The 23,204-nt window shown below is 62.4% G+C and overlaps 1 protein-coding gene across 1 annotated transcript in view; it reads right to left on the minus strand.

The window, feature by feature from the left end:
* Positions 1 to 18,755, minus strand: part of TBC1D22A (TBC1 domain family member 22A) — a 115,175-nt gene extending 96,420 nt beyond the window's left edge. Inside the window, exons 1-3 of the mRNA XM_037049308.1 lie at positions 18,523 to 18,755; positions 4,001 to 4,057; positions 2,954 to 3,255 (exon numbers count right to left, since the gene is read on the minus strand). Of these exons, the coding sequence (XP_036905203.1) occupies positions 2,954 to 3,255; positions 4,001 to 4,057; positions 18,523 to 18,584 (421 nt within the window). The 5' untranslated portion in view covers positions 18,585 to 18,755. The remainder of the gene's footprint in view (positions 1 to 2,953; positions 3,256 to 4,000; positions 4,058 to 18,522) is intronic.
* Positions 18,756 to 23,204: the final 4,449 nt, after the last annotated feature.

The raw sequence follows: 23,204 nt of genomic DNA on the forward strand, positions 1-23,204 counted from the left end.
GCAGATGCCCAGGCCAGGGCCTGCCAGGGACCAGGATGTGGCGAGAGCCCGCACCCACTGTCCCAAGACTAGGACCCCAACGCCTGACTGACCGCCCCCCTCAACATCCCCAAGCTCCTCAGGGAAGCAAAGAAACCAAACTCCCCTGCGCGGCCAGGGTGGGGGCCGAGTGCATACTTGCTCAGCCCTCACCCGGGGCCCCGGGGCCCCAGAGCTCAGGGCAGCAGCGCATCAGCAGCCCAGGACTGGGGACAGCCAAGGGGAAGGGCTGAAGGCTCTCAAGTCACCAAAGAGCCACCGGGACCAACAAAAGACCCCGCAGCAAGAGGCTCAGGGCTAAACCCCATGGAGCCATCCCATCTCCAAACGAAAAGTTAAAATGGAGTGAAAAATAAACTCCAGGAACGAGAAGGAACAAACCGCTCGGAGGAAACGGGCCACCACCCACGGGTGGAGGCTGCTGCCAGGCCAGCAGGTGGACACCCCCCCACCCCCTTCCTGCCTCCCCCAGCTCATTATACCAACAGGAGCCCTCAGGCACTGGGGAGCAGAGACCGCAGCCTCTGGGCAGAGTCTGGCCCAGATAAGCTTCTAGAAAAGCCTGCAAAAGTGGGCCCAGAGGAGACAGCAGCGCCCATCCCCTTCCCACGGCTCTGGCTCCTTCCGCTCCTCAGAACCCACGCTCAGCCATGCTGCAGGGGCCACAGGAAGGGGGCTGCACTGGGTTCTGGAACTGAACCTGCTGGGCGTTATTTCTCTGTGATCTTGGCGATGACCCCAGAGACGCTGCCACACCGCGGAAGGACCCCTTACTCCTGGGCAGGGCGTATTTCTGGGCCCCTCCAAGGTGGGGCAGTAGAACCAGGAGGGCAGCACCGCCCCCCAGGAAATAGAAGGAGCAGGGACCAGGTCTCCCCACCCCCGCGAGTGGGCAGCACAATGACACCCAGCTCCAGCGCCCGTGGGCAGGGTCCACCAAGACGGTCAGCACGCACACGGGAGCCATGTGAAGCCCCATCCCGGCCAGGGGTGGAGGTGAGCCCTGCAGCAGGTCTCTCTCCAGGGCAAAGGCCTGGCGGGCAGAACCCCACCCCCAGCAAAGGCGGGCCAGGCCTGGGCCTCCACCCCCGCTGAGCCAGGACAGCCTCAACTCCCTCGGGAGCCTCCCAGACTCCTCCTGGGCCCTCCTCAAGGAGACCAGACAGGGGCTCCCACCCCGGAGCGCTTCTTGATGTACCCCGAACCCCGAGTCCCATCTGTTTCATGGGGATGGCAGCGCCCACACATGTGCCGCCCTGCTGGCGTGCCAGGTAGCACGCATGCACGGGGCTCCCTGTGCGAGAACCAGGTGACACCAGGGCTGACCTGAGGGAGTGGGAAACCGTGGAGACGCCCACGCATCCCGTCCCACTGGGGCTGGCTTCCCAAGAGGACCGGGGGCACCCAACCCGAGAGCCGGCTCCAGCGGTCTCACCCGCCTCGCTGTACCCGCGCCGGCAGCGGTTCCCCTTGGGGGCCCATCCTGGGCACGAGCGGGGCGGAGCCGCATCCCTGGCCTCCGGGTCCTGCCCTCAGTGGGACAGCTCAGACTGTCCCAGACACTGTCACCTATCCCCTGGGGGCAGAGCCAGGGATGCGTGAGGCCAGGCCAGGCCCTGGGCTGACAGCAGGGCCCCACGCCCTGGGCCTGAACCCCCAGACCGGGTGTGGTCCGGCAGCCGTGAGCCCTCTCTGCACCCCCTGCGCACCCCTGCTGCCAACCCTGCCCAGGCTGCTGTGAGGTCAACAAACTAAGCAATGATGTGGGCTGTTAAGGCACCTGCCCACGGCAAGTGACTGGTGGATGATGGCTGTCACCGTCACTGCGAGTGCGCACGACAGGCTTGTCCAGAGGGCAAAGGAAAGACGACCTGCTCCAGGGACATGGAGGCCAAGGGCAGTGAACGGTCACCAGGCCTCTCTCGGCACAAGCTGCCCTTCACTTGGCCCTGACCAGAGACGGCCGCCCAAAGGCTCCACGCCACTAGAGGGAGGCAGCCCAAGCCCACCTCCAGTCAGCTCCCCAAAGCACATACCACATGTGTCAGGAGCTGAGTGTGTGCCCCTGTAAACTCCTGTGAAAGAGTCCCACTTCCCTCCTGTGATGGGGCCCAGAACAGGGGACTTTGGGGAGTGATCAGGATGAGGTCATGGGAGTCCAGGGGGCGGCGGATTCTTTCAAGGGGATGAGTGCCCTGGGAAGAGTCAGGATACAGCCGGGCTGCCCCTCCCGCTCCCCACCACACGAGGCCCCATGAGGAGCCGGCTGCCTGGGCCCAGGAGGGGCCCTCCCGCGAGCCCATGGTGCTGGTACCAGGTCTCAGAATCCAGCCACCAGGCGGCAAGCTGACTGTGCGAGGGTTCCCCGCAGCCCTAGGCACAGCACCGGCCCACCGCAAGGCTCCTGGGTACCTGCGCAGCCCCACCCTGCCCCCCGATGCAGGAGGAGCAGCAGCAGCGAGAGAGAGGTCTCCAGGGCTGCAGCCGCAGAGGCCCCCCCAGGGACTTATCACTGGGACGAAGCCCAGAGGCCCCACCCACCCGCGTGGGCACGTCCCCGCGGGAAGATGCCAAGGAAGCCCCAGTCCTCTGGGCAGGCAGCTGTCCGGGCCCCGAGCTGGACACGCCCCCTGGAGCAACCGGCACCTGCCCACGGGGGGAGGGTCCCCAGGCCCCAGCACTCATGGTGGCCCTCTCGCACCCAGCCCAGGAGGGCCACACACCCTGCCACTCTGCCTGGAGGAGAGGCCCTCAGCCGGGGGTACAGAGAGGAGCGTGGTGGCTCCTCTTGCCTGGGAAGGCCTGGAGCCACCTGGGCGACAACCCTGAGGGCCTGCAGGGCAGGGCCCCCACCGTCCCCCGCAGGAGCGTCTCCTTCTGCAGAAACGCACACCAGCCCATGTCCCCATCCCACCTGTGGGACAGGACGTGTGGCTCTCACTGACGGACTTGACCAGCCGCAGGTCCCCGTCGGGCACGGGCGGGGGCTCCTGCCGCTTGAGCTGCTCCTGCCGCTGGCTGTGGCTGCGCAGGACGCGGCGGGCCGTCTCCATGACCACCTCGGAGTGCAGGCTCTCGGCCGCCATGGCCAGCAGCCCGTCGTCGTCCTCGCCGGCATCCCAGGCGTCGCTGGTGTTGCTCTCAAACTCCTGGAAGGTGCTGACCCTCTTGGCCTTCACAGGCGTGGGGGGCACCTTGGGCGTGGCCTTGAGCAAGCTGCAAAGCACAGGCGGTCTCACCGGACAGACGATGCAAGGGAGCCCCCCGGGGAAGAGGAGCACGGTTGTCGGTGTCACTGGAGTGGGAGGGCGCGGAGAAAGCACACGCAGCCCAGCCAGCCAGAGAGACCGGGCACAGCCGCCGGGCACTCACCACGGGAGCGGGGAGCAGCCCGCTGAGCAGCTCTGGCTGGGGCAGAAGGCCGACCCCAAACCTCGCCTGGCCAAGACCCGCTCTCGTCACAGGATCCCTGCCACCCTCCGGAGGCAGCTCTGGGCAGAGGGACCGCCCACAGAGCACAGCCTTTGGGGGTATGGACGGGGCTACCAGACCCCCACCATGCGCCTGCAAGTGACATCAGCTGCTCTGTGTCCTGTAACTTCTGGGGCAAGGCCAGCCGGCCCTCCTGCCCGCCCCTGGTGGGGGAGCCCAACACAGGGCCAAGCAGGGCTCAAGGCAGCCGAGCAGGGGGCCCTGCAGTGTGAGGGAGCCCCCAGCAGGGGGCTCCAGCTCCGTGTGCCCTACACAGGCAGCCCTGCTCTGAGCCGTGGCTTCCAAGTCTGCCTCCGCACAGGGGACACGCCGGACAAGGCAGCAGTGTCTCACTCCAGCCAGCGCTCGACACACGTTTGCTGAACCAACATCCACTCCCTCCCCCACCCAGGAATGCCAGGGGGCTGGCAGGCCACCAGAGCCGCCAGGCCCAGGCCAACTGCCCCTAGGAGAGTGAGGCTTCACTTACGCGCCATGTAACAGTGGGTCAAAAGGGGGGTGCTGGGCACCGTACACATGCTGGATGCTGTTTGAAAAGAAAGGGGAGACACGTTAGCTTCTTCGTAGCTCCCCTGGGCCCACCGCCAACTCAGGAGAAAGACCGGCTGAAAAACCCAGGAGCCTGAGGGAGGCAACGCCCCGTCAGCAGCCCGAGCTGCCCGCTGGCTGTCTGGGCGGATGAATGGCCCCATACAAGTCCACAGCCCGCAAACAAGCAGGCGTTCAGCCCTCCCTGGAGCAGGCCCCACGCAGGGGCCCCAACCCCACCTGCACCAGCCACAGCGACAGGCTGCCGGGAGCCGCCAGCCATGGGGGCACTCCCAGCAGCCTCTGCACATGGACACGTGCCGAGGGGGGGGACAGCACACTGACCACAATGCCCATCGGGAGACTCGCAGCTACACCGTCCAATCTAAACTCCGATCTAAACACGGAACGCAGAGCAGAGCATGGAAAGGACAAACACCACTTTTCCGAGGCTTAACTAACAGTTTTGTTACATAGTCTCACTCTCCCCAGAGCGCATTTAATGGGCAAGAGGTGGAAACAAAGCAGAGAGCGAGCCACCCACACCCTCCTCCTGGGGACGCCCGGGCGGGGTGGCCACGTGCCTGTGCAGGCTGGCACAGCGCACACAGGCCCTCCCTGCCTGACGAGAGACACTACGGCTGACACACGCCTGGCCCTAGCTTTCCCTCTTCCTGCCTGGAACACAGACGCAAGACCTGGGGTTCCACAGCCACTATGCCCCCAGGAGAAACACGCAGGAAGACTATAGGGCCCACAACAGAGGGCGGGGAGGGACAAACACAGTGCAGGTCTCTGAGGGCAGCATCGCCCACCGGGGAACCGCCCCCCAGACACCACACAGGGAGCAGGCCAGCCCACTCAGGCGGCGACGGTGCACACAGACACGGACCATCCGGTGTGCGGCGACGGCTGCCCTCCACTCGGAAGCCTGCCGGTTTCATTCGGTGACAACACGTCATGGCTGCTTCCCGGTGCCCCTTCTAGCCTCAGCTCACTGAAGTGCGCTTCTCACCCCCACGCACCACGTAACTGCTGAAGAAGCACAGGAGCAGCACGGCAAACTCAAAGCAGAGCAACGGGGCACAGGGCACACGGCTCCCCGTGCCCTCTGGCACTTCCCGCATCCCCACCCGTGGGCTCCGGGAGCCGTGACCACAGGGTGAGAGCCGACTCCAGGACCCCCGCTCCCTTCGCCACCCCCCGCCACGCAATGTGGCAGGGCTCACGTGACCAAAGTCGACTGGGAGACGTGCACACGCGTAAAATCGTCTGTGGCTGTAAACACGGCAGCAAACGTCTCCGGGGACAGACCGCTGCCCACAACCAAGGCCCGCGCGGGAATAAGGTCCCAGAACCAGGCAGCCTGGGATGGGAGATGCACCCATGCGGCTGCTGGCACCGCGGCCAGTGGCAGGACGGTCCCACCCCTGACANCCACAGAGTGAGAGCCGACTCCAGGACCCCCGCTCCCTTCGCCACCCCCCGCCACGCAATGTGGCAGGGCTCACGTGACCAAAGTCGACTGGGAGACGTGCACACGCGTAAAATCGTCTGTGGCTGTAAACACGGCAGCAAACGTCTCCGGGGACAGACCGCTGCCCACAACCAAGGCCCACGCGGGAATAAGGTCCCAGAACCAGGCAGCCTGGGATGGGAGATGCACCCATGTGGCTGCTGGCACCGAGGCCAGTGGCAGGACGGTCCCACCCCTGGCAGCCTGCCCAGAGGCCGCAGCTGGGTGGAAGGGACGGGTCCCCATGCAGGGGTGTGTCCCCTCGAGGGTTAGTGAGGGGACACTGCTCGAATTTTTCTGCTCACTTTCACTGTCTCTCTGTGAACTTGCTGCGTGGTCTGCGGCCCTGTTCCAAGGGGGCACTCACCCTTTTCTTACTGACGTGGGGCACCTTCCCGAAAGCAGAGGACTCCTTTGTCACGTAGGTGGTATGGTCAGCCCCTCAAAGACGCCACACCCCAAACCTAGAACCTGTGACTGTGTCGACTCACGGGGCAAAGAGGGCTCTGTGGGTGTGCCTACAGACACAAACCTCGGGGTTCACCCAACTCCCAGGTGGACCCAGCCCACTCGTGGCTCCTTGGTGGGGGACAGCCTTGGCTGGCTCCCAGGGAGCCTCACCCGTGGAGGGGACTCTGAGCAATGCTGCAGCGCTGGCTGGAGAGGGAGAACGGGGCCACGAGCCAAGGAGTGAGGGGCCCAGAGCTGGAGGGGTGAGGAGACGAGGGAGGGGAAGCGCAGGGGTCTAACGCAGGCCAGGCTGCTGGTGGGTCACAAAGGCAGCTGGGTGCACCAAGGCCACCACCTCACAAGAGTGCCTGTCACCAAGCCCCAGCACCCTGTCTCACCCGGAGCCAGACTGTCCCCGGTCCTCATCCCCGCCTCCTCAGGGTGGAGGCCAGCCTGACTCACCATCTGTAACCCCTGCAAGGGTTTGTGTTTGCGCGGAAGCCACACAGTCTCTCAGCCATAGTCACGCATTCTGCACACGTCCACACGGTTTCAGTCCAGTGTCACCACAGGCAGCCTCGGCTTTGCTGTCCTGTGGGTGTCCTTTAACGTGTGAGAGGGGTGCTAGCAGTGAGCCGACGTTTCAAAGGGACCATCACGTCGAAGCACAGACAAAGGCGGAGCTGTTCTGGGGAGGCCGCGGGGGGGGGGGGCGGCGCCCACCTACCACCCACCAACAGAGAAGACGAAATTCCTAGGAACCTCAGCAGGCATTCAGGGGTCACTGAGAAGCCACTGGTCTGGTCACCTCTGAAATATACAGCCTCGGAAAACGGCAAAGGAAAAAATGAACGAAGCCGACAAATCTTCAGCTGGACTAAGAGAGAGAGAGACTCAAATCACTGACATTAGAAATGAAGGCAAAGACATCACCGTCGACCTTACAGAAACAACTGAGATTACAAGAACGCCGTGACCAACGAAGTGAGTAACTCAGATGAATGGACAGGTTCCCAGAAGACAAAAGCCACCAACATTTAATGGGGACAAAGAAAACCTAAACAGATACATAACACTGCGAAGAGACCGAATTTAGTCGCTGGAACGCCTCCCAAGGAGGCCGGGCCCGGAGGGTCTGCCCCACTGGCCAAGCGCAACGAGTCCGGAAGGAAGAACTGACACCCATTCTCAAGAAACCCCACTAAAGCCCAGAAGTGGAGGGGACACTTCCCAGCCAAAGACACCGCCAGAGGAGAACGGCAGACCAAGACGTCTCATAATCAGATGCGTGAAAACCCTCTACAGAACACCAGCACACCAAACGGGCCATCGGTTAGAAAAAACTGCACATCGTGACAAAGTGGGATTCACCCGAGGAATTCAAGGCTAGTTTCACAACCAAAATCAGCTGCCACAAAACAGCACGTTAAAGGGAAAAAACACACCATCACCTCAGTGGTCGCAGACCAGGTGTCTCACAAAATTCAGCCCCCTGCATGCTGAGGCCCTAAGGACCAGGGGGGGAAGGCAACGTCCCCACCCTGACCGGGGGCGTCCACAAAACCCGCAGCTCACACCGCCCTTCACGGCCGGAGACGGGGCACGGGCCGTCTGCTCTCCCCGCTGCCCCTCCACACGGTGCTGCAGGTTCCGCCCCGAGCAATGAGGCAAAAGGAAAGGAAAGGAAAGGCATTCCGGTTGGAAAGGAAGAAGTAAAACTATCGGGGCAGATGCCATGATCTTGTGTACAGAAAACCTTAAGAAAGCCACTAAAAAAGAACCACACTCAAAAACAGATTCAGCAAGGTTTTGAGACCCAAGATAAATGTATGAAAATTGGTTATATTTCTACACACTCGCAAGGAACAACCCCAAAATAGTTAACAATCCTGGCCCTGGCTGGTGTGGCTCAGGGGATGCACACAGCGGCCCGCAACCCAAAGGGCCCCGCTGCCCGGGATGCCCCGGACACAGGAGCCGCACGCCCGCGCTGACGCCGGCAGGGCAGCGCCCACGCAGGGCTGTGCATTCACTGACGCCAGAAGAGCAGAGGCAGCCCCACGCTGTCAGCAGGCAGACGGACAAACAGCACCTGCCCCACCCACACGACGGTGTCCCACGCAGCCACAAAACGAAGAGCCGACACACACCAAACAGGAACCAACCTTGATATGTGCAAAGTGCAAGAAGCCAGTCACATTTCATCCACCTAAGATGTCCTAGAACTAACGAATCTGTAGGCCCCAAAGTGCGGGAGGCGGGAGAGCACAGGGCCTCTCCCCAAGGGGTGGGCGAACATGCTCCAGAACTGCGAGGAGGGGCGCCCCACTTTGGGGCGCACAAATACGAGTGCACCCCTGAATCCAACACTTTAAATGAGTAAATGGTGTTGCACACCAACTTAAAAGGATGAATAATATGTGAATCTCAATGCAGATGTGATTTTTTTAAAAGACAACAGAGCTTCTACCTGTTTCTCTTGGGGTCTCTCTTGGACCCCAGCCCAGTGCTCCAAGGAAGCCCAAACCAGCCGCACAGACAGGCCCACGTGCAAGATGCACAGGTGAGCTGAGGTCCCAGCTGGCGGCCAAGGCCCAGGGACACCCCAGACAACACGGAGCAGACATGCCTCTCCCGCTGTCGGGTCTGAATTCCTGATCCACGGAAACCATGAGTTTTCCTTATAAAAGAAAACAGCCATAAAGTCAGCTTGCCTAGATCAAGCACAACCCATCAGTTACGGTCCCTTCCCGGAAACTTCAAGGAGGCATCCCTGACCTTGGTAGGCAGACTTCCAGTGTTAAGAATCAAAAGGCCTGGGTTCAAGTCCAACCCCCAGCAGATGCAAGCTGGTCTGGGGTCGACCAGGTCACTTGTCTGAGCATCAGCCGCCCCACCCCAGAGCAGGAGAGAGAGCGGGCGTGAAAGGGGAGGGCTGTTGTACGGCTGCGGGCTGAACGCCGCCAAGGGGCCCGCAGGCAGCGCCCACCGTGGGCCGGCCCCTCCACCCGAGAACCCGCGCTCCTGCAGGACGTCCGGAAGCTCTGACGGGCTGCCCGAGGGGGCGCCTGGCCTGCTGCCGCCGCATCTGCACCCCGTGCTCACAGCGTCCGCTGCACTATCACAGGCTGCAGGCCGCCCTCCGCGCAGCCCCGACTCACTAATGCTTCATGGGCACGCCGCTTGTTCACGGAGCAGAAGATGCTCCAACGAAGTTCACCCTCAGACTCAAATGAGCCTCATTCTATCTTATTTCATTTTTACTTGGTCCTGCTAGCTAAAATGAAAAACAGGTTTGAACTGAAGCCATTTTAGGAAAATAACTGGCAGCTACCCCATTTCAGATCATGAAATTGTCTTATAACACACACCGTCCACCAAACGCCCAGTAACTCACACTGCATGAAAGCACTACAGTGACTGGTAACTTTCGAGAGTGGCCCACAACGCCTCGTGAGCCGGAGGTTTACCCGTGGCCACGTGGAACGGGCACTGAGTCACACCCACGACCGAACCCTCCCTCTGCACCAGCACCGCGGCACCTCGTCTGGCGCCTGCTCCAGCGCACAGGGGCCAGGGGCGGCAGGGTCTGCAGTCGGTCTGAGAAGCATCTGGGCGTCCTTCACAACAGCGTGACCAAGTGAATGGGACAGGGACACATGACGGGCCATGGCCCACAGGAGCAGCGGCTAAGCCTCAGCTACGGGAACCAGGACAGGAGAGTCGCCAACAGGACACCGACAGCGAGTCAAACACCCACGTTGGCGACGGCACGCACAGAAAGCTCTTACAAAGGAAAGTGGCGCTGCCTGCCGTGGCTGGACACACGCGGGAGCGGTCAGAGGTCCTACCCCACGCACATGCACGCACGAAGAACACAGATCCGGAGCCGGGACCAGGACCGGAGCACAGGGGCTGCACCGGGAGTGATAGTTTGCTCCCTGCGCTGGGGGGACAGGGACAGGTGCGTGCGCTGCACTCACCTGTGTGGCCACGCCCCTTGGGCCCACGAGGGGCCACGAGGGACCACAAGGGACCACGCACACAGCCATGCTCCCGTAAGATCCTCGTGGAGCCAAACACCTGCACCCGCCAGGTGAGGGTGCCATGTCGCCACCTCCAGGCACAGCAGGCACAGCAGGCACAGCACGCACAGCACGCACAGCACGCACAGCACGCACAGCACGCCCCGCACGCGGGATGGGACCGCCTCACGGCGCGTTTCTCCCAACTTGTCCCGGCGGCTGTGCCTTCTGAACACCTGCCAGCTGGGCGGGGCTTCCAGCAGCCTGTCTGGCTCTGCGAGGAGAGGTGGACGCGACCTGTGCGCGGGCCCGGCTCCCAGAGCGGCTGGCTCCTTGGGGACACTCCTCCGGTAACTCTCAGCCCCCCACCCCCACCCTTCTCACACTGCACACAGCGCTCTTCCCAAAGTCACCTCAGCACCCCTGCCTCCCCGAGAAACGCAGACAAAAAGCATAGTGAGACGCCACCCCACGCCCTGCAGGGCGGCAAAGACTGAGCCCGTATCTAAGTGTGGACGAGAACACTGGAAGACTGAACCCTGTGTGCTGCTGATGGGAAGGAAAGTCAGGCGGCCACTTCGGAAAGCAGGCAGGCAGGTCCGCAAAAGGCCACATTGTTGCCACCTGACCCTGAAACCCCACTCCCAGGAATACACCCACGAGAGATGAACGCACACCGACACAGGAAGTTGCACAGCGTTCTTTACAAGAGCAAGAACGTGGCCACAGTCCCAAGGCACAGGCTGACGGCCGTGTCCACCGGATGAGGCCCGTCCACACCCTGAACAAGGAACGGAGCACTGGCACCGAACAACAGGGAGGAACCTCGCCACCGTGATGCTCAGGGACAGGTGCCAGGCACGAGGGACGGAACAAGGACTCCATCTGGGGGAAGGTCCCAAACAGGCAGACCTGCAGAAGGAAGGCAGACCGGAGATGCCGGGGCCGGGGTTCCGGGCGAGGTGTCACAGACGTTCTCACCCAGCCAGTGCAGACAGCTGTGCCCTCGGCGGACGCGCCGAGAACACTGCCATGTGCACGTAAGTGGGCGAAACGTGGGGTGGGCCAGTGGTGTCCCCACAGACACCAAGAGGGAGGGAGGGCTCAGGAAGGAGCAGAGGGGGGTGCAGGGGCAGAGGGGGACGGACCAGAAAGGCCCCTCCCTGGCCCAGGTGCCCAGGAAGGGGCGCACCATGGCAGGGGCTCACAAGCAAGGCCCCAGCGCCCAGGGACCATCACTCGAATACACCCTGAGCAGGTCCGAGTCCACACCCTCCACCTGAATGACAAAAGCCTGTCCTGTCTCCATCATAGAACCAAACATTCCCACGCACGTCGTGTGGAAATCACACAGTCTGGGACAACTAACTTTCGGAAGACCCACTCGTCACCGGTGGGCAGTGCTGGGCACCGGCAGCCGTGTTCTCAGGCCCAGCCTGGGAGTTCCTGATGCCACCCGGCCAGGCAGCGGGAGGGGTCCCGGGCAGGAGACCCGGTGAATGAGTCTGGGGGCAGCAAGAGCTCCGGCGCCGGAACGCCACGGAGGCGCGCACTGGGCGGCGGCCACAGGCCCAGACCAACGGGCAGCGCAGGGCGGTCGGGGCAGAGACCACCCAGGACGGCGCCCTGAAGGGGACCCTCACAGAAGCCCCTCCCTCCCCACAGTACCCCCACTAAAACGCCACCACTGGGAAGGGGAAGGCGGGCAGCAATGAACGGGGCAAAGCTGAGGTTCAGTGTGAGAGAAGGGTGGGCCTCCGCCAGGGCCAGGGTCACAGACGAGGCCAGGCAGGCAGTGGAAGGCCTGGACGAAGACACAGGTCCCTGAGACCAGGGCCACCCCTTCTGTCTGGGCTGCCTTTACAGCACAGGTCAAGAAACGTTTTCCAGCCCTGGCTGGTGTAGCTCAGTGGATTGAGCCGCAGGCCTGCGAACCAAACGATCATGGTTTGATTCCCAGTCAGGGCACACGCCTGGGTTGCAGGCCGGTTCCCCACAGGGGACTCATGAGAGGCAACCATACATTGATGTTTCTCTCCTTCCCTTCTCCTCTAAAGATAAATAAATAAAATCTTAAAAAAAAAAAAGAAAGAAAGAAACGTTTTCGAAAACCCTAGATCCAAGACAATACAGGGCCTACTCGTGGCCAGCCCGGCTCTGAAGCCTGGACCCGCCCTGGACAGCGAGGTCCTCGGTGGTCACTGACGACCCACAGGCTGCTGGGCCATGCAGTCCCACTGCCAGCCGGGCCCTGGGACACCCCAGGAACCAGAAAAGGCCTGCCCGGCCACTCCATAATAGGGCCGACCATCAGCACAGAGGCAAGCCCTGTGGGGGAAGGAAGACGGAAACCAGCCCCTGGCAACACGGCAGACGTGAGCAAGCAAGAGGGCCCCGAGCCAGGGCTGCCAGCCTTCAGGGTGCTGGCCATCAGGTGGTCCGCCCTGCGCATCCCGGAGACGTCCTCCCGGTTCGGGCGAGGACCCCATGCCGAGGTGCCAGCTCTGACAGAAAGTGGCTGGGCAAGCCGACCCCCACCCCGTGTGGTTGGAGGTCGGGGGCAGTGGGTGGGGCAGCTACGCACAACACAGTGAAGGGTGAGGGGGCACCAGAGCAGAAAAAGAAGTAAAGCTGCAGCGTCATAAGCAGCATAAAATAAATAAACGAAAAACGTTACAACCACAGGTTGTTACACACCTCCCCCGACTTCAGCCTCGCGGGTAGCAGGTGGATCTTGCCACAGGCTTCCCCGGGAGCCCGCCCACTGCTCCACGCAGTCATCACTCGAGGCCGCACACCCCCCCCCCCCCGCCCCCTGTCTGATCCAGGCTGCCTGAGGCATGGCAGGATTGGTGACTGAGCCACCCCGGCCCCTCTCAGCCACCCCCATGCTCCCAGGCGGTGCAGGGGGCTCGGAGAAGTGCGGAGTTCCCAGGAAACTAAATGTAGCTCCACCCCCACATCAGACAGCACCGCGCCCCGCCGCCCATGGCGTGGTCTGAGACCTGTCCACCCCACAGAGCCAATGCAGAAACAGGGGCCCCTCAGGCCCCAGGCCAGAAGGCCTGCAAGCTGTCCCATACCGATACCCACTGCGCATGCCCACCAAGGGCGCACTGGTCCGGCAAGGTCCCAGTGACACAGTGGCCCGAGCACCAGCCCCTGGAAGGAGGGGCGGTCGTGCTGCTTGTTGCAGTGCTCATGGCCCTGGGCCCCGCGCAGACTCGGCGATCACTGAGCCAAAAGGCCAGCCAACCCCAGTGGTCTCTGCATACATACCTTGGGGATAAGTGCGTTTACAGTGAATCTCTCCCTCACACAGAAAAGCCCCGTGTGCTCGCGCACACAGAAAGCAGGCTGGCGGCCACCAGAAGCTGGGGTGGGAGGGGGGTGGGAGGGGGGTGGGTGGGAGGTGGCTGACACTGTACTGCATCTTGGAAAGCTGCCAACGGACTAAATCTTAAGTTCTCATCACAAGAAAAACTAGTTTACAGCTACGCACGGTGGCAGATGTTACCATTTCACAACAGCGCATCGCTAGGCTGTGGACCTGAAACTATTAGAGCTGTGTGTTACATACACCTCCTAAAGACAAGGTGTTTATTACAGAAAACCTAGAAAACACACACAAAGGATGTCTCTGAATATTACGCCGAAGGAGTACGATTCCACCAGCCTGCCAGCAGCTGCCACGAGCCCCGGGCCCCCTTCCCGGGCCCCCTTCACTGCTGAACCCCTGTTTGGCTCCCTCTCCCAGTCCCTGCAGCCTGCCAGGTGCTCCCTTGACCGCCACCCCCAAACCCGAGGTCACAAGCCGGCCACCGTCTCACTTGGGGCAGTACTCTCTCCTGACCGCCGCCAGCATCCGCCACACACGCGCCACCTCACACTACCAGGTGCACGACCGAAAACAGCTTTGCCCCAAACACTGCACCTCACACCTGCCTGCCGTCTATGTCCAGCCGAACAATGACATCACCATCAGTCACCCAAGAAGGTAACAACAGGCTGGCCACCTAGTGACACAGTGGCTGGCCCCCTGGGTCCACCGCTGTCCCCACTGCCGGGATCAGGGCTCCTATTCCTCCCCATCCCATATTAGCGCTTCCACAGCCTCACTCCCACCAGCAGCAATCCAGGAACCAAGGCCACCCCGCCTCCTCCCTGAGGCACGCACTCCCCTGGCACCTGGTCTACCCCCACTGTGCAGCCGGCCTTCCCCCACCCCTGAAGGCAGGCCCCGCAGGGCAGGGCTTTTCTGTCTCCTGCATCCTCTCCTCCCCGGGCCCTGGCTCAGGCCGCTCCCACAGCCAGGAAGGCCCGGCCCTGGCCTCCCACTGCAGAACACTACCACGCCCACGTAAGCGCCCAGGGAAGCACCCACCAGACGGACGCTACCTCAGAGTGCACTTTGACACCGCCCCACCCTGCGTGGCGCACCCCTCGCCGGCCATGCTGCCACAGGACCCTACGGGCGCCTCCCCTGCAGAACGGGCCACAGCCACCCCACAGAGCTCCAGGTTGGGGCCACGTCCCCAAGGACAGGGAGGCCCCACGTGGGCCGCTCCGCACACCGGGACCCACGGTCAGTGCAGGGCTGCTGCCTTCATGGCGCCGTGCTCAGCGCGCCAGCTCTGCAACAAGGGCGCTTCAAATGCAGGCCGCCGTGCAGCGGAGGGAAGCAGCCTCGCGGGACCAGGCGCAACTAGCCGCGCCTGCCAAGGGCTCCTGCGGCCCCCGAGCTGGCCCTCCCCCGTCAGAGCCACTTGAGATACGAAGGTTGCCGGAGTTGCATCTGGCTGAAGCAGGGTACGCCACGACGGCTGTAGAAAGTCCACCCGAGACCCGCGTGGATGCTAAAGAGAACACGAAATGGGCCCACGGTGGACGTGGCTCTGTCAGCGGCTCCACGGAACACCGTCCCTGGCGAAGCGCCCCCACGGCACCCCAACCGACCCAGAGCCATCGCCGCACGCGCGGGTCCCTCCTCCAGGCCTCAGAGGTGGCGTCGTGCACTCCCCACAGTGAAACGAGCCCCAGTACCCTGGCCAGGAGGGGACACTGTCGCGTGCTGTACACCTGTGACCCGCGTCCCCCGCCCTTCCTCCTCCCGGACCCCGCCGGAATTCAGAGAGCGGTGCCACCAGGGCCCCGCCCCTGCCGTTTCCCACCCCCACAGCACAACGCGGAGTTGCCCCAGCAGGCCACCCTTGCTGCCAGCATACAGGCTCACGCGCACACGAGAATCACACAAGAACAAACCCAATCGAGAACACACACAAACGAGAATACGCACGCAGAGCACCCAGAACGCGCGCTCACGCAGGCCACGCCCACCCCGTCTGAAGCCGGGAGAGCGCGGAGAGCTGCGGCGTAGCTGCGCCCAGGCGGTGCAGCCCCAGCAGCAGGGCCAAGCTCGAGGCTGCAGCCTGGGCCAGAGGAAGGTGACAGGCGACGGCCACACGGGCCCGGGCAGTGCCCAACCCAGGGCCAGCAGGGCTCCTCTGGCGGACGCTGCGGAAGACGGGCTCCATGATGCGCAGAACACGCAGGAGTCGGCCCGTGGTCGGAACCTGGCACCGTGGGGGGTGGGCGGCCTGAGCACAAAGCCAGTTCGTTCGGGGCGGGACGGGGCGGGGGGGGAGCAGGGGGCTGAACGCCCCGGGCAAGGACAGCCTACCGGTGCTGCCCATTTGGGCTGGCCGCCCTGCCCAGCCCACCCCTACGTAACCGCATTGGTCACAGTGACTGTGTTTCAGACCTCACTCTCCCGCATGCATGGGAACCCGCATTGCCGCTGACCCAGCTGACCTCGCGGATGGCTGCAGGCGCCACCACGGGGCTCAGGTGGCGTTTCCATGCAAGCCCCTGGAATGGAGAAGCAGCGCTGCAGAATGAGGAACAAGAAGCCTGGGGACACTCAAAACGAGAGCTCCCCGTCAAGGGGAACAGCCCGGGCGGCCCCACCTCTCTTCTGCAGAGGGAACAGTGGGGAAACCGGGAGAAGCTGCTGGTCTGGGCGGCCGGCACGCTGCGTGCTCCGTGACTGCAGCCACCGCTGTCACAGGAAGTAGCGTGAGGAAACTGTCCTTAACTATTAACCAGTCAGGGGTGTGCCGTATAAATGACCCTGGACAGTTCTGCACCCTGTGGGGGGTGTGGTCTCTCTCCTTTTTGTCTCTGGGCTGAGGTCCACACTGGAGAAGAACAGATGGAACACGCACGGGAGACACCTGAGGGCTGGCGAGTGCAGACACGCAGGGGCGGGCAGTGCCGTACTCAGGCAGGAGGAGATGGGGCCTGTGGCTGGTGACCGAGCCTCGGGGGCCGATGTCCCGCACAACGCCAGCACTGGTGCAGGCAAGGTGCGAGGCTGGGGGCAGGCCGCCGCAGCCCGGGCCTTCCGGGAGCCCGGCCCCGCTCTCCATCCTGTGCTCCGCAGCGACCATGGGACAGCGCTCCGAGACTCCGACTCCGCCACAGCACAGCGTGGACTCGGAGAAAGTGTCTTTCCCAAGACGGCTCCCAGCAGAGAATGATGAGGACGGTGTAGTTCCCTGTGGCTGTCCAAAGGGATCGCCGCCAACTGAGTGGCTTAAAGTAACAGAAACGTATCCTCATATACTTCTGGGGGCCAGAAAGGCTCAGAATCGAGGGTAGGCAGGGCCCCCCACTCTGAAGGCTCCAGGAGGGGAGCCTGCCTCGCTTCCCGCAGCATTCACAGGGTCCCAGAAAAGGCATCACCCTAGTCTCCGCCCTGGTCTTCAAAGGCCATCGTCCCAGGCCCCTGTGTCTGCGTCTAAACCCCCCTCTTCCTATCAGGACACCAGTCGCCCAGGCTGGTGTGACTCAGGATTGAGCACCAGCCTGTGAATCAAAGGGTCGCTGGTTTGATTCCCAGTCAGGGCACATTCCTGGGTTTCGGGCCGGGTCCCCAGTAGAAGGCGCATGAGAGGCAACCACACATTGATCTTTCTCTCCCTCTCTTTCTCCCTCCCTTCCCCCGTCTAAAAGTAAATAATAAGATCGTTTAAAAAGGGGGGGACTCCAGTGGTTAGACCACAGCTCACTCTAATCCGGTGTGACCCGACCCTAACCTGACCATCACCTGACCATCTGCAAAGACCCCTTTTCCAAACACGCACGGCCCGTGAATCTGCAGTGCACAGGACTGAACTCAAGCCAAGGAGAAATGACCAGGAGACACACAGTCACCCTCCCAAAAGTCCATCCACCGTCACAGCCACACACAGGACCTCCGCGGCGGGAGCCTCCAGACCAGCCGCTAGGATGCGGCTTCTTTAGACCAAGGCGGAACCGAACCTAGAGAACCAAAACCAGCACACAAGGCCCAGTGCCCCGTGGCGCCAGGCCCCAAGTCCGGGCTCCAGAGCACTGGTCAGCACTGGCCGCCACCCCGACCTCCTGTTCTCTGCCTGAATGTCCACATGGCCTTGCGCCCGGCCCGGGCTTCGCTGTTCTTCAATCGAGTTCAGTCCCACAGTGTGGAAGAGGGGGGCCCCACCCCCAAAGCCACCGCGTCGGAGCGGTCACTCCCTCCCTCCCAAACAGCCCACCTCACAGGGAGAACTCGCGCTCCTGCCTGGACGGTGAAAAGTCCACAGTTCCGCGCTGGAGCAGAGGGGCGCCCAGAGGGACACTTGGTGTGCGTGGCGCTCCTGCGTGACCCTGCCCGCAGGTACTGTACTGTGATGCCACCGGTCTCAACATTCAGCTTCCCAGACTTAAGTTTCTAGAGAGAACAGACCGCCTAGAACTGCGGGAGTCTGCTCGGAGACGCTCTGTGTTCACCAGCAGCCGGCTCCACCGAGTCTCCGGGGCCTGGCCGGCCAGGCGGGTCCGGTGACGCGGCGATCGGATGAGGACTTCGGAGCTGCACCGCGTCCAGCTGCACCAGGGCGCCGCGGGCACTTTTTGTTTTGTTTTATTCTATTTTTATTCGCTTCCTGCTGCCGACCAAGACAGCAGTCGGATTGGAGGCCGAAAGGGGGAACACGGAAATTCAGGGGGGCCTCCCGCGGCCTTCCTTCCTCCAGGCAAAGCAGCAGCCGACGCGGGGACCCGGCCAGTCCAGTGGGTCAAAGCCGCCACGCCCCGGGCAGAAGCCCATCCCGACTCCGCCAGACTCCGCGGCTCCACCGGTCGGTTCCTTCCAGCACCGCTCCCCGCCCCCAACCCCGAGAGCCCAGGGAAGCGCGGGCGAGCCCGCCGGTCTCGGGACGGACTCGCCGCAGCTGCGCCCCCTCCTTCCAGCCTCGCTCCGACTGAGGGGCCGCCGTCTGGCCCCAGACACCACGCTCCGACCCCAGTCCCCTCCCACCCCCGAGCAAGCGTCCTCCGAGCCCAAGCGACCCCGCCCCAGGCCCCGACTCGACCCGCAGCCAGGCCCGCCGACGCCCCCACTTGACCCCTGACCCCTGACCCCGACCCGGAGCGCCCCGTCACACCTACCTGCCCGGGACCTTGCTGTTGCTGCGCTTCCAGAACTGCTTCCTGGCCCCGTCGCTAGCCATGGCCCCTCCGCATCCCTCAGACCCAAGGGCCTTAGACCCCGAGTGCTGCCGGGCCGCCCCCGCGGCTCTGTCCCGTACCCCGGGGGACCCCCTCAGCAGTCCCGGGACTCTCGAGCGTAGAGCCGAGAGGCTCTTCCGCCTCCCTCCGGAAGTTGTGCCTCCGCGCGCCCGGAAGTCCCGCCTCCGCCCCAGCCCTGCAAGATGCCGGAGCAAACGCCCAATGCTGTGAAAGGGCGCCGCCCGACGGCACGGCGGGAAAATGCAGCGGCGGGCCGGGTCCTCGTAGGGACAGCGGTGCTGACCCGAGGGCAGGGCGACGCTGCGGGCGGTGGTGGAGACTATGTCCAGAGCCTGTTTGAGGGAAGGGAGAGTGGGGTCAGGCCCGGCTTCAGCTGAGCAGCAGGGGCTCCTGAAACGAGAGGACTCCCCGCCTGAGCAGTGCCGTGCACGTATGTGCGGTGCGTGCCTACAGAGGATGTCTTAGGCTTGGTTCCAAAAAAAGTACCCATGTGTCGGTTTTTATACTGATGATGTGTTGAAATACTGTGTTTGGTACATTCGGTTCAATAAAGTGTGTTGCTAAAATTATTTGCACATCTTTTTACCTTTTTTTTTTAACGGGGCCACCGAAAATGGTTAAGCATACAGTTTGCATTACATTTCTTCAGGTCTGTCGTAGAGACTGGGGGTTAGGGACCGGCTGTCCGACTGGATCCGAGGCAGAACTTCCGGGAGCTCCGGGGCACTTCTCTGACGGGTCTCTTTTCAAAGAAGCACTTGATTACGCTCTCTAATTAAAGTTTCCCCACACCTCGCCCCATCCCACTTGGTGGTGGTGCATGACACTGACTAAGGGCTTGCCTCATGCCCTGTACTGCCCTGGGCATTTTATATGGTTGGTCGCACGCCAACCGTCCCCCACCCCCCACCCCCGTGAACGCTGCCCTGGACCACACACACAACCCCGTGCCTTCACCCTGTTTGCAACAGTGGGCTTTGTACATCTCCCTGTGCCCACTCTGGGTAAAGGTACAGAAACTTCACTCCTTCAGCGTGAGCTTTCCTCCTTGCTGTCCTACGGAGTCAAACTGGCCTCGTCCTGCCCCAGGCTCACCTGCCGCCTCCCCCCGGCACGTCCACTGCCTTCCTCAGGAAGGAAGCCGGTTGCATGGACAATGGAGTTCTGGTGAGTGGCGAACAGCCCCAGGAACAAAGCCTTAGGGCTGGTGGCCACAGGAACAGTTCCAGTCAAACTAAATGCAACATCTGAGCCTCAGCTATGTTTCAGCCCAAGACCCCCAAAAGGGGACAGCCCTGCCACCACGCCCTCACGAAACCAGACAGGTGGCGCTGACATCAAGACCTGACACAGGGGTCAGCTGCTTTGCCCCATGGCCCCAACCAGTCAGTGGAGCCTATGCCCCGCCCCCACTAGTCGCTGGGACTAATGATTTTCCCGTGTCCATCTGGTCCCCAGGAGCCTTTGGGGCAGCTGGCCTGGGGTTCGGTGCACCAGCCTGCCTGTGTCCCACTTAAATACACCTTCGCTTTCTCGGCGGCAAACTGGGTGTCAGTGCGAGCGGGTGAACCAGCCCTTTGACACCAGCACATGTCCCGTCTGCACTTTGAGTGCGTCTGTCTGCACACACATCTGTCTGGTGAGAACCTGCTGAGGGGGCCATGTCGTCTCCGGCCTCCACGCCCAGCACGGTGGGCTCTCTGAGTGTGCCATGGACGACCACCACAGGGGCTCTCCGGGGTCCCCGCTTGTCACCGCCTCAGAGCTTCTCCAGGAACCTCCTTCCCAGGGGTGATCTCAGGGGATCCTTTGTGACTTCCTGCCGACCCCTCCGTGGATCCATCCTCAGGGGTCCTTTGCTGCTGAGCCTTATGAACTTTCCCGGGAGCCTGTCCTTACATGATCTCGGGAATCTCCAGAGACCTCTGATCAAGCCTTGGTGGATCCTGGGGGGCCCCTTTTTAACTGCCTTGGGGAGTCTCCTGGGATGGCTGCCGGTGTCACTCAGGAAGGCCCCAGAGATCTGATCCCAGCCCCAGGGCCCTCCCAGAAATCCTCCGAGATGGAATCAGCTGCTAACAGCCTCAGGCTCCTCCATGGGCAGCAGGGGGAACGGGGGGTGCAGGGGGGTCCTCCCAGCTCTGTTCCTCTGATTGTAAGAACTAATGCGTGAGGTCGAGGAGGAAGGAGATGACGGAAGTAGGAGGGGTTCACAAAGGAAGCTGACCGCGCTGGAGGAACCGTAACATCTCAAACCTGGGTTGCTCCCTGTAACTTACCGCGTGCTCTCCCATCTAGCGACTCAGGGGAAGGAGTAAGACTGAGCTGCCGTCACCCCAGCTTGGGATTCCTCTAGCGACATAGCTAACCCTAAACCCTAAGTAAGAGTCAGTCAATGTGTTTCTGGCCAATGCCGGGGGCTGGGAGCCACAGGCAAAAGCCTTACCAAGTGGGCAGGATTCAAACTAGAAATGTCTGTCACCTAGCGACAGGCCTGCCGTTCTGCCTTAACACCCTCTCCGCCCTCGGTTTCTGTGGCCAGGACGGAAAAGGCTCCAGAGGCGAACCACCGATTCGGGGCTCAGGCTGTGGACTGCGCCCCCCTGAGGGGCTCTCAGAGCCGTAGCCTGGAGTGAAGGCTTGCTTCTCCTCACTCAGGTCCTAGGAAAATGGTGTTTTGGGGCTTCTCTGCGTCTAGATGGGCCCGTTTCGGGCTTATGAGGTCTCAGCGTCAGCAACAGGACCTCGGTGAGCGAGCCACCAAGCCTCGGGTTCCAAAGCTCCCCCAATTCTCCGGGTCCTGCAGGCACACGGCCGGGGCCCCTAGTGAAGAGGTGACATGAGGTGGCGTTTGTCTCTGAATGCTGCTGTGGCAAATCACCCCAAACTAAGTGGCTGAAACAACCCGAATCATTTTCTTACCGTTCTGGAGGTCAGAAGTCCAGAATCAGCTTCCCGGTGGTGGCAGAGGTGTGTCCCCTCCAGCAGCTCCAGGGGGAACCTGCTTCCTGGGCTTGCAGGCATCCAGGGGCCTGCCTCCTAGGCCTGACCCCGCCCTGCAGCTTCAGAGCTCCAGGCTCTAGCCGCTGCCTCGTCCATCATGCGGGGCCCCTCACCCTGATTCCTCCCGGGCCCTGCCCAGGGTAGGAGCGTGCCCCACGCCAGGGCCCTTAATGTAGGCACACCTGCAAGCTCCTTTTTGCCAAACGAGGTAACACCCACAGGGGGTGGGGCGTGGAGCTCTCTAGGGCTCTGATTCCATAGACCACGGTAATTCACGACTTAGATCAAAGTCTCTCAGTTTCCCCCCATGAGAGACAGGGGTCCCTCCCTCAATGCAACATCCCCTCCCAGCACTAAATTCTGCACAAGCTGGGGTGTCGGGAGTTTCCGGAAAGGCAAATGCCGCTCAGGCCGGCTTACACACGTTAAACGGAAACCTTCGAGGACGAAGGCTTCTCTGAAAGAAAGGTCTTAGGGAGCCACGTGCCAGCGGGCGGCAGGACGGGCCCTGGGGCACCCATCCCGAGCCTCCAGCATCGGGGCTTCGGGCTGTCTTTCCTCCCAGTCGCAACACAGAGGCCAGCTGCCGCCAGGGCTACAACTTCCCTGATCACAGCCCGGGCAGTGAGCATTTTGCTTCCCAAAGCTCCACGCCGCAGCCAGAAGATCCAGGCTTGGGAAGGCTGGGACCATGTTCCCTGCTCTGTGTGTGGGCGGGTCAGCAGGAGAAAAGACAGAAAACCACCAGGCTGGTTTTCGAGACCCTAGACCCAGCGCTTAGTCCAGTGGTCCCCCCCACTGCACGGAGGCCCACCTGTCCTGGGAACAGTCACACTCCGGCCAGGAGGACACGAGGCCAGTCCTGGACGTCCTCAGAGGGGATCAGAGGGCCAGGGCACGTCAGACAACACTACAAAACTGTGGCCACACGTGATTTGTAAACAAATGTGGCCCTGGCTGGTGTGGCTCAGTGGACTGAACGCCAGCCTGTGAACCAAAAAGGTCGCCGGTTCGATTCCCAGTCAGGACACGTGCCTGGGTTGCAGGCCGGGGCCCCAGTAGGGGGTGCACAAGAGGCAACTACACATGGATGCTTTCTCCCTTTCTTCCCCCTCCCTTCTCCTCTCTAAAAATAAATAAATAACATCTTTGAAAACAAACGAGCATGGACTTGGTGGGATGTGCATGTGCGTGTCGAGTGTCCTTACCGACAGACATGCACAGCCATGTCGGAAGGCCCTGGCGAAGGGCACACAGTGTGCGCCCCCCGCGCCTATCCCTCAGCTCACGTTCAACTTCAGGACTCAGGACTCCAGGACCCAGGAGGCTCTGCTTGGAAGTGAAGTCCCTCCCTGCAGTGCTCACGATCCACCTCTAGATGGCGCTCAGTGAAGTGGTGACTGGGGCCGCCCCAGGCCGCGAGGAAGAGACTGGGCTGCTGGGGCTGTGCAGGGTCGGCAGGAATGCCTCTGTGCCTGCAGTGAGGCGCCCGGGCAGAGGCCCTCAGCGTTTCTGCACCCAAAGGATCCAGGGCTACCAGGTCCAGCAGCCCGCTCTGCACCCCTGGCACAAGGCAGCCAGGGAGCCAGGCCTGGACA

Source organism: Sturnira hondurensis, unplaced genomic scaffold (genome assembly GCF_014824575.4).
Source record: "Sturnira hondurensis isolate 20B ecotype Veracruz unplaced genomic scaffold, ASM1482457v3 Scaffold0000780, whole genome shotgun sequence".
NCBI lineage: Eukaryota > Metazoa > Chordata > Mammalia > Chiroptera > Phyllostomidae > Sturnira > Sturnira hondurensis.